The 10,163-nt window shown below is 37.3% G+C and overlaps 2 protein-coding genes across 2 annotated transcripts in view; one reads left to right on the top strand and one right to left on the bottom strand.

Annotated features, from left to right (window-relative positions):
- The window catches only part of cacna2d2a (calcium channel, voltage-dependent, alpha 2/delta subunit 2a), a 215,613-nt gene extending 209,647 nt beyond the window's left edge, over positions 1 to 5,966 (top strand). Inside the window, exon 39 of the mRNA XM_055160452.1 lies at positions 759 to 5,966. Within this exon, the coding sequence (XP_055016427.1) occupies positions 759 to 881 (123 nt within the window). The 3' untranslated portion in view covers positions 882 to 5,966. The remainder of the gene's footprint in view (positions 1 to 758) is intronic.
- Positions 5,967 to 6,271: 305 nt separating this feature from the next.
- abhd14b (abhydrolase domain containing 14B) lies at positions 6,272 to 10,058 on the bottom strand. Its single transcript, XM_020934114.2, is given in 5 exon segments — positions 6,272 to 6,322; positions 6,324 to 6,452; positions 7,353 to 7,594; positions 8,667 to 8,881; positions 9,958 to 10,058. Coding segments are annotated over 4 exon segments (636 nt in total). The 5' UTR covers position 8,881; positions 9,958 to 10,058.
- Between the last annotated feature and the right edge of the window lie 105 nt (positions 10,059 to 10,163).

Raw genomic sequence — 10,163 nt, forward strand, 5'->3', positions numbered from 1 at the left:
ACTTGACTTGAACTTGAAAGTCAGTAACTTGGGACTTGACCCAGACTTGAGGCCTGTGACTTGAGAAGACTTGAGAAGCACTTTTAAATCTGAATTCTTTCTATTCTGACCGTAATGATTCACACTAAGATCTTGTCAAGACATTTAAAAAGGAAAAATTAAACAAAATCTAATTCTACAACTCTTATATACTCTATGAATACTCATACACAAATATACTATGATTTTTTTAAGTACAAATTATCTTAAAAGTCATACAATTTGCAAAAATCTAAGCTATATTTGGTACTTGGGTTTAAAGACTTGAAATGACTTGAAGCTCAAAGCAGACGACTTGGACTTGCCTGTATTTGACTTGGGACTTGAGGTCAAAGACATGAGACTTCCTTGAGACTTGCAAAACAAAGACCTTTGCTTATTGACCCTGAAAAAAAAACAGCAATAGAAACTCCAGTTGCAATGTCACCTTTGTGCTGGTCCAAAGTCTGGGGACTGTCTGTCTTTATTAAATCATGAATTAAATTAAATTGTAAACACAATGAAGGAGGAGATACAATCAACTTTGTATTAGTCTATTGTAAGTATTTGTAGTATTGCCACAGAAAGTACACAAAATCGTTCCTTTCTTGATAAGGAATAGGTTCGGCTCCTCATCTGACTGGTCATTAAACTAAATAAATGCCATAATCTGCAGCCAATCATTAATCAGTGCAAGTTCAGCCTTTGTAGCTTTAAACCTGTGTTTTTGTGTGTTACAGGAGAACACATCAGACTGTGGGCGGGGCTACTCTTTCCGTCCGTCGCTTTATTCACTGCTGCTCATTCAACTGCTCCTGCTTTACCCCGCCCTCAGCCCCTACGCCCTATCACTAACACATTAACTCCACCAACCTCTGCTGTCCTGGTATAGCCCGCCCAAGCCTTATTTACTATCCCGTAGCCCCAACACCACTGTCCACATCTGTGCCCCTATGTGCCCCTCCCAAAATATAGTCAACGGTAACGGGACTTCTATAGTGGCAGAAGCCCCTTATAGTGCCACGCTGCCCACTTTGCTTCAGTCATTTGTGGCAATTGATATCTTTGGACATTCAGTATACTTGAGTGGCATCAGAAAGCTCGCCCATAAAAAGAAAGTAATTAACCATGACTGTTACATGGGACCAGGAAGTCAGCAAAATGTCCTGCTTCTTGCATCATCCAGCTGTTGTGGACAGTTCTACCAGTTCTAGCCAGAAAATACCTTGAAAAAAACGATTCAAAATGTCAGCGCTGAGGTGATACTCAAAGCTTATGTTATGATTATTAAGGTTTTTATTTGAAAAAGGAAGCTGTTAGATGTTAACTTAATTTATGCACTACTTCAATGTCTACTTGCCAAACAGAGATAGACTTTCATGTGTTCTTATTTTTATATAGCCAAAATGTGCTGAGGAAAATGGCTTTTGATTTTAGATTTAAGATAACTGAGTGCTGATTCATTTCATCCACTCGGGATTATGGCAATTACATGCTTTTTGTTACATTTGTTTAAAAATATCCTTTTATTTATGCTATTTCTTTGTAACATGAATCAGTGATTTGTGTCTAGAGCAGTGGTTCTCAAACAGAGGTACTGTTCCCTCTAGTGATATGTGAATTTTTGTTCCAATTTAATCTAGTTTTTAGTCTGGACATTGCATCTTGTCCTGGTTTATTTCTACTGCAGTTAATCTTAGTTAATTCTGGATCATGGGTTTAAACATAGGTTAGTCCGGGTTTAGTTTTAGCTCAGTCCTAATTTAAGATTTGATTTAGGCACACTTTTGAGTAGTTCTTGAAATGTCAAATATTTAAGGTAGAATTATTTAAGGAAGTTTGAGAATCACTGTTTTAGCTTTTTTGTTTCATATCTTTTCATATTTGTATTTGTTACTTACATCATTATTATTATTATTATTGATGTATTACTACTTTTTATAATCATTCCAACCTTTAAGCCCTGAAGCTCGGCCAATCCTCATGAAGCTTCCTCAGTGACCTCCTATTTTAACTTTGAATTTAAGTCACTGCCATCTTACACTAGCATCATGCCTCTGCCTCATGACTATCGCATAGTAGCCCCTGGTGGGGTTTTGTCCTTTGCTTTTTAGGTTTACTACTCACTGGCCACTTTATTAGGTACACCTGTTGTAATCATTTCAATGGGAATGGACAGAACTGTAATATCAAATCAAATCTATAGGGATAAACCATCTGAAGTTCATACAAAGCATCAAAATATGAATATAGTGAAAAAAAGTTCATTTAAATGTTACTGATCCACTGTCAAGACAGTTATCAACACATTTTCCATTAGTCTAAAATTCAAAATCACTAGTTTGTAAAGTGTTAAACAGTATCAGATTTGTCATCATTTCTCCATATCTAAAAGCACCGAGTTGGTACAATTTTGTTTAATGACATTTGCATTTAAAATCCTGTGAACAGATGTGCCGAATATTGTGGTCTGCGAGTGTATTTTCCCTTTTGACTAAAGCTGTTTAATCTTCAAACCATTCGCTGCTGGGGTTTAGGGGCTTCTCATTATGATTCTTGATGTGAAGAGCAAAAGAGGCCACTGGTGATCACATGGTTGTGTGGTTGTCACAGTTTTAGTGAGGATAAAATGGTGTGAACAGTTATTTAGTAACGCTCTGATTCATAGTGCCTTGATGCACTTTCTTTTGGCTTTGTATGAGTAAAACAACTGCGTGGTGACTTTTATGGCAGCCATTTTGGAGACTTTGACAAATGAGGTGATGTGTGACGTATTCAGTGTTGATAAACATGAGGCTGTGCTTGCATTTCGGTGGTGATAGCAAACAATTCCTGTTTATTGTACAGAAAGCACCATTCACCACCACAATACAAATTGTCTATGGACAACAGCAGGGTAGAGTATGACAAAGTGCTTCAACTTTTTGCATTGTACTGTATGCGTAAGTAGTAGCAGCTTTCTGCAGCACTTTTCTGGGGATTGTCCAATATATATAGAGCTCATGTATAGCATAAATTACCTTTTGGCAATTAAATCATGTTGTTTCCTCTAATTATATACATTTTACAATAAAATCTGCAAATTTAATGTCATCAAAATAGCTACTGCTCATATCTATCCTTAAGTTAAATACATAAGTTTCAGAGTGATGAAAAACAGTGTCACCATAGCAATTAACAATTCAAAACAAAACCAGCCAAAAGTCCTCAAAATGTTACATATAAACAGGAAACCCATGAATTGCCTAATCTCTGAACTCTTGAGTGGACAGGCAATCAGCTACGGGGTAACTGATGACTGTAACGCCTACATATGCTGTATATTCACTACAACTATGAACATATAGAAAAATATATCTGCTACAATCTTGAATATTGAGACTGCCATATTTGGTCACTCCACCGTTGCTTTACGACGCCATGTGTAGAGCTATGATAATGCTATGATATCGAGCGACTTGGGGCCACTGACTGCTGTCATTCTGCCTGAATGCGTGCTCGTTTGTGTGCGAATGTAGGACTATCTTTCTGTTAAAAGCCCTCAAAGGGAATGTATGGAGGCACATGGCCGTCCAATGTGTCTTATGTGTTGAACTAGACAAAAAAGTATTAGAAAAACTGCAGAAAAATTTATTTAATTTGTTAAAAAAGTTGGAGGTAAACGAATGTGTACATCATCAGTGTTTTTGTTAGTTTTTATTATTTGTGTTATGTTTTCAGTGTTAATGCCTCTCTAAATGCCTTAGCGTTCCACAATACACAGCTCTCCGATCCCTCTCTATATATCTTAAAAACTATATTCTCAAAGTGTCCTGCAAGTGTAGAAATTAAGCTCTTATTTTGTATTTTAATTGTCATTTTGGTTTACGATAAATACTGATTCATAAAGGCTGTTTTAACAATACTTGAAAACAGTTGTAGTTTTTAAATGAAAAAATTCAAGTGCGTGGCTTGGAGATTTATTATATTATTAAATTATATGCAACTGCTACAGAGAGTGGTCCAGAACATCAAATTGCTACGAGATATTGCAAAGTTCAACCGCAAAATGTTCAAAATCATAAATTCTATATGATTGGTGACTATTCAGACTGAGTCATACTTCAAAGTAGCTATAAAATGCACCCAGAATCCACAAATAAGAAATGATTTTGATACTGTGCTTTATAGTTCAGACTTCTTTTAGGGCCACTGTAGTTATTTCTAGTATAATTTGACCGTCACAGGAAACTGCAGCAAATTGGACAAATGTAATAAAAATACATTCAATGACTAAGAGATATATAGACAACATATTGCATTTATTATTAAGTTACAACGGTCTAACGCTGCTTGCAGTTTTGGCATCCATTGGGTTGCTCTGCTCTATTCCTAAAGTACACATCCTTGAGTTTCAGAATTATGAAAAATTAGGATCGTTACCTTAACAATAAAGAAACAAAACAAAACATATATTCTGAATGGTGATAAGGAAACTCATGAATAGTTGGTTCTATTCTCTTCTCCTTCACTGTTTGTAAATGAACACAAAACGTGCCTGTGTAACTTGAACCCCTCAAATAATTTTTTCCCAACCTACCTGCACTGCTACATTATGCACAACGCTACACACGAGCTAACCAAGAGAACATGTACGGACACTGGTTTCGCTGGGACATATCAAACACTACAAGGTAAAGGTTAGCCAAGGATGTCATTTTGGGATGCAGTTTTGTTTTATTTTGTTTATATTATTATAATTTTAGTGTATGAGAGGGTGGGATGTCCGAGGCCAGGTAAGAGAGGTATAATAGTTACGAGCGTGTGCATCCCCCATACCCCTAAATGCTTTGGAAAGAAGTTTGTCAGTAGGCTATTTCCAGTGTATTAGCAAATTGTTAATTATACATCTGTAAGCGTTTTACTGAAATCGAACGGGAGATTAGTAGGTCAACATTCAAAGGTGCACTATGTAACTTGTCTGGAGGATGCATCAGGATGGTCTCCATGGAGTTGTTATGCTTTGCCCAGAATGTTCCACAGTACAGAATTAAACTTGTGTATCTTCTGTTTATTCAAATATACTGTCTGTGTGTATGACTGAATACAAATACACTGAAAAACCTGCACTGACTGTGATAAAGATCACATCTCTCATAACTTGGCGTGTTTAATGCTATACTGTGGAACCTCGAATGATGAAATAGCACCTCCATGGAGACAAGTTTTTAATAATCATTTCCTATTTGGACTACAAAATATATAATTAACAGTCCATAGCAAAATAGCCTTTTGAATGGTGACAAGTCCTCATATATCAATACGAATACATCTTAAATAGCTTACAGACACACTTCACACTAAAGCATTTCAAACACACACCACTAAAGGAACACACTCAGTTATGTGGATTTACTTTTGCCAAAAAATAAAATGACTAAAATAGAAAAATGGATCAGCCGGGCGGGGACGAATGGCAGGGCTTGTCTTTGGCCGGTCCTCTGTCCCGTCAGCCCTGGCTGCTTCTGTGTCGGTGCATCGTATGTGGGAAAGAAGATTTGTATGTGATTCTGTAGTCTGTAGTCTGGTGCTATGTGACCATGTTCGACAAAGTGTGTGAAAAAAATAACATTTAGTAAGAAAAAAAGCCGTCAAAATTTAAGTGAAGTTTAAAAAATATAATAAATATAGGAATTACAGCACTGTTGATAAGTTTGCGATCTGAAATGTTTATAATTTGTTTAATTTCTGAATGGGGTCTTGAATGAATGCGGTGTGTTTGTGAGTGCGTGGGTTAGCTCCTTCTTTCTGGGCACTAAGTCCATGTCATTCTTTTGTACAGATGAAGCTAAAAAAAAAGAGGAGGGCAAAATTTGTAAAATATTGTGTCTGTGACTCCTTGTAAAATATTTTCAAATTGTTTATTACAGAGAATCAGTTATTAAATAATGTTCATATTTTTCACTTCATTTGATTGTGTTGTGTCTTTTTTCAGACTCAGCAGGAGATTAATGCACTGTTAAATTGGAAAATGGATATTGTCTGTGAACCTCTACAAACAATTATCTAACTTCTAAATGACTTTCCATATTTATAGTATCCCTGATGCTTAAACAGTTATAACTATTTTTAAACAAAAGGGATCCAGCTGTTTACCACAAATTTGGCATAGTGTTCAGAATGATGGCAGAGTGGTTAGCATTACTGCCGCTCAGAAAAGGTTATGGCTTGCATTTCCACAAAAAATTTACTCAAATGAACAATGCTGAATATTTCATAGTGTAGATATAAAGTCTAAGAGCTCTTTGTGCCATATGTCTGGATTGGTCCAGGTAACATGGATGCCCCGCATCCTTTATCACAACTACTTTGTGATTGGTCAGATTCTTCAAGTTTTTCACCACTTCTTTTCCGAGAATCATGTCCCTCTCTCCATAGACGATCAGAGTTGGAACCTGAGAGAAAAACATGAAAGAAAAAGGCATTACTAAAGGGATTTTTAGAAATGGCCCCCAGCTCACCCCAAGTTTGAGGTTTGAAGAGGATAAGAAACTGGCTTTTACTAAGTCTAATATGTATGAAAAATAGTATTAGGTACTCAAGCATAATCGTATTCCATATCACAAGAGAGTGTTATAATATCTAAAGGTACATTATGTAACTTTTCTAGTAGAAGGTCCACCATCTGTTTGTTTCCATGGATATGGTATTGCTTCTCCTGTAATGTTCAACAGTATAGCATAGTATTAACGTAACATAAAGTTTACTGCATTTTTTTTATGACTCGACTTTTTATGAAAAAACGTGCGTTCTTTCTGTGAGCAGGCTGTCGCCTCTTCACGGTTTTGACCTGTAACTGACCTGCTTGTCTCCTTGGAGAAAAGTTTAATGTCATGGTAGTGGCACGGTGGAACATTCTAATAACATGTCTTTGGAGACAAGCAGATGACAGATCCTCCATTAAAAAGTTAGTGCTCCTTTAATCTAAATCAGGTACTCTTGTGATATGAGTAGCACAATAGCACAGTATGCAGATTCACTTTGACTGTACAAAGAAGCTTTTTTTTAAGATGCATTTTTGTCCTTTATTTCTCAGTTAGTTCTGAATAAGATAAGGTTTGAAGCTGGTTTATGCCTGTTTAAGACACATTAGTGATGGTTTTATCCTGGCTTAGTTCTTTTACTAGCTCAAAGTAAAATTCAGGTGATGGTACAATGCAAATCTAGTTTACTATGAAACTATTAAATTATGAGTGTTACATATGAAAAGAAAGAAATGTCGGAATTCATGCGTAAACGGTCAAAGAGATAAGACTTTGCTAAAGGTAAGCCAATTACAAGCCCCCCAGCTGTACCTTGACACTTTGGTATTGTTCGGCTGTAAATTTCTCCGTGCAAATCGGGGCCACAGGGATGTACGCTCGGACCATGGAAGGATGCTCTATGAGGAAAGGGAGAGAGTGTGATCCACTTAAAGAGGGGCTGATGATCACAACAGGAGCCAGACCCAGACTCTCACACAGGGATCTCAGGAACTGTGCAGGGACCAGCTGTCCAAGGGGTGCTGGGCCCTCGACTTTTATAGACCGGCCAAGATCTGACAACAAACAACACAGGTGCAACAGGTAAATGACCGGAGAATTACTTAATGCACTGTCATCTGCTTTTGTGTATCAGTAGGTTTACAGGCAAAAGATGACCCAATGTATAACTTTTCAACCTAGAAACAGATGAAAAAGCATGCTTTTTTTTTATTTTGAATGTTTTCATTATATTCAACCTTATTGCCTGGTCATCAAAATCCCTTTGTTTTCAAGTGGGCATGGCTGACAGGTGGATTAGCCAATCAGGGACACTCATGCTCCGTCCGTATCAAAAGAAATTAAATTAAAAAAACATCACACGGGACTGAAAAACATGGTGGAACTCTGCAGAATCAGTGAGCAAAGCACTAAACTCTGTTAATCTGAGGTGAGATTAATTTGATTTTATTTGTAACTCATAAGTGACCAGTGAGCTCCTTGTTTCACATAGGTCATGACAAAAAAACAATTCTGACTGCATGATCACGTTTGACTGGGCTTGAGACGCAACGGAAAGTGTGAAAGTCTATATAAAAAAATGCAGAGATACCATTCTGGATTTGCCAAACAAGCACCCTTATTATGAGCAGGCTCGAATCTCCAAAACCTGACTTTTACATGGCTTGGAGGATGGCCTCCTAATGCTTGTATTCAAGGAAACACTTTGGCTATAATAATTCCACATTACAGCATAACACTTATTTACATTGAGAATTCTCCAAAGTATGATTGGAGTGCCTCTTTTATTCAATTTTAAACTGTCCGATGGACTGATAAAAAGTGAATTGTGATTGGATTTTTATGATATGGTATTTAGTTTATTTAGGCTATTCAAAGTTTCATTCAAGTTAAATAGTCTTGTTAGAACATGGTTTATTCTTTTAATTGTGTTTCATTTTAGATTGTAGTTTATTTTTGTCATAGTCCAGTTCATTCCAGCTTTGATTTAAATTCTCAAATAATTTCAGAAGCCATCTAGTCAGTATCTGCTCATTTCTAGTTGCAAGTTATGTTTGTGTGAAAACTTTGAGGATCATAAATGTAGAGTCTCAGTATAAATTATAGGCATTGCCAGTGGAAACTCACATGGCAGGTCCACAGCCACACAATGACAGCCCGCTTTAGCCAGAGCCTCCAGAGTGCCGATCTTGAGCCAGTTTTCAGAGGTGAAGCGCAGGCCGTGGAGAAGCAGCACAGACAGTCTGGGCGCCACGGTGACAGGTTCACTTTGTCTGAAAAACAGCGGCGCACTGCAGCCCTCCACCTGCACCGACCCCTCTGTGATTCTCACCTCTGACATCCTGCACACAACAATCAACAACATTATATGGGCAGCAATACGAGCTCAACAATGCCCAGTCTCATCTGATCTCAGAAGCTAAGCAGGAGACCTCAAGGAGAACCAGGTGCCATGTTGTAAGAATCTGTTATTTATTTCTCATAAAACATAAAACAGTTCTCAAACTTTTTTAACACTGAACCACCAGTTTAATTTATCTTTTTGGCTACAACCAGATCTAAACCCGGACTACATCATGTAAACTTTAGTCAGGGTAAACCAGGTCTAAAATGAGACTAAGCCATTTCTAAAAAAAAAAACAAACAAACAAAAAAACATAGAAGAAGTAATTATTTTTAGATTTATCAGTTCATCTTTGTGAAAAGCTTTCATTAATACAACTTATGTGACCACTGAGTAGTCACATTTCTAATAAATGTGTCCTCAGGGATTAGATAACAATTACAAATACAATACAATTACAATAACAAAACAATTGCTGCAGATTTTACTTCAGTGTGACAGGTATCTGTGTCCATGTTCACCTACAGAGCTGTGGGACATGCCTCTTTGGTCAACTATGTAAATACTAGTAGTGAACATGCACAACATTATTACTATTACTTTGTTATTCAACAAAGTAACTTTTCTGGTTGGGGGTTCGCTACATCCTTGTCTTCATTCATGTCCTGTTGTTTTGCCTGGAGCAGCCTATTTCTCAGTATTTAAATGTATCTACCACCTAATTACAGGAGTAAAGAGACACTTTCACTGTAAGAATACACGTTTTTCAAGTAACAACTATAAGTAATCGTAAGAAAAATGCAAAACGGATAAGTGTATGAAACATCACAAGCAAAGCAATAACATCTCCATAAAGACAAGCACTTCGCGGACCCCCCACCAAAAGTAACATAGTGCACCTTTAATTACATAGTTCTAAGGAAAAGTCTGATCAAACGTCATGTATAACTTTCTGCAACCTACTCTAGTCGACTACCTGAAAGTTTGCCAAACAGCGTGACTGAAGTCCACCGACACAGCTTTATTTCGATTAAAAGACGTAGTTAACCGTCTGACGCTGATAAAGATACTTACCTGGGACCACCTGTGAGCAGACTGCACTAAAAAAGAGCCAAACGATCTCTCCTCTTCACTGCTCTTATAAACACTGCTGTCTGGAGCTGATATCCCGGAAAACCGCCCCAAACTTCGTGCGTAAATGGCGCAGCTCCCTCTCGCGGCCATTTTACGCACAGCACTTGGATTGGTGTCTGCGCTGAAATTGGCCTTTTGAGAGGAGT

Source organism: Boleophthalmus pectinirostris, unplaced genomic scaffold, assembly GCF_026225935.1.
Source record: "Boleophthalmus pectinirostris isolate CB_2022bp ecotype Guang Dong unplaced genomic scaffold, ASM2622593v1 HiC_scaffold_3, whole genome shotgun sequence".
Taxonomy (NCBI): Eukaryota; Metazoa; Chordata; class Actinopteri; order Gobiiformes; family Gobiidae; genus Boleophthalmus; species Boleophthalmus pectinirostris.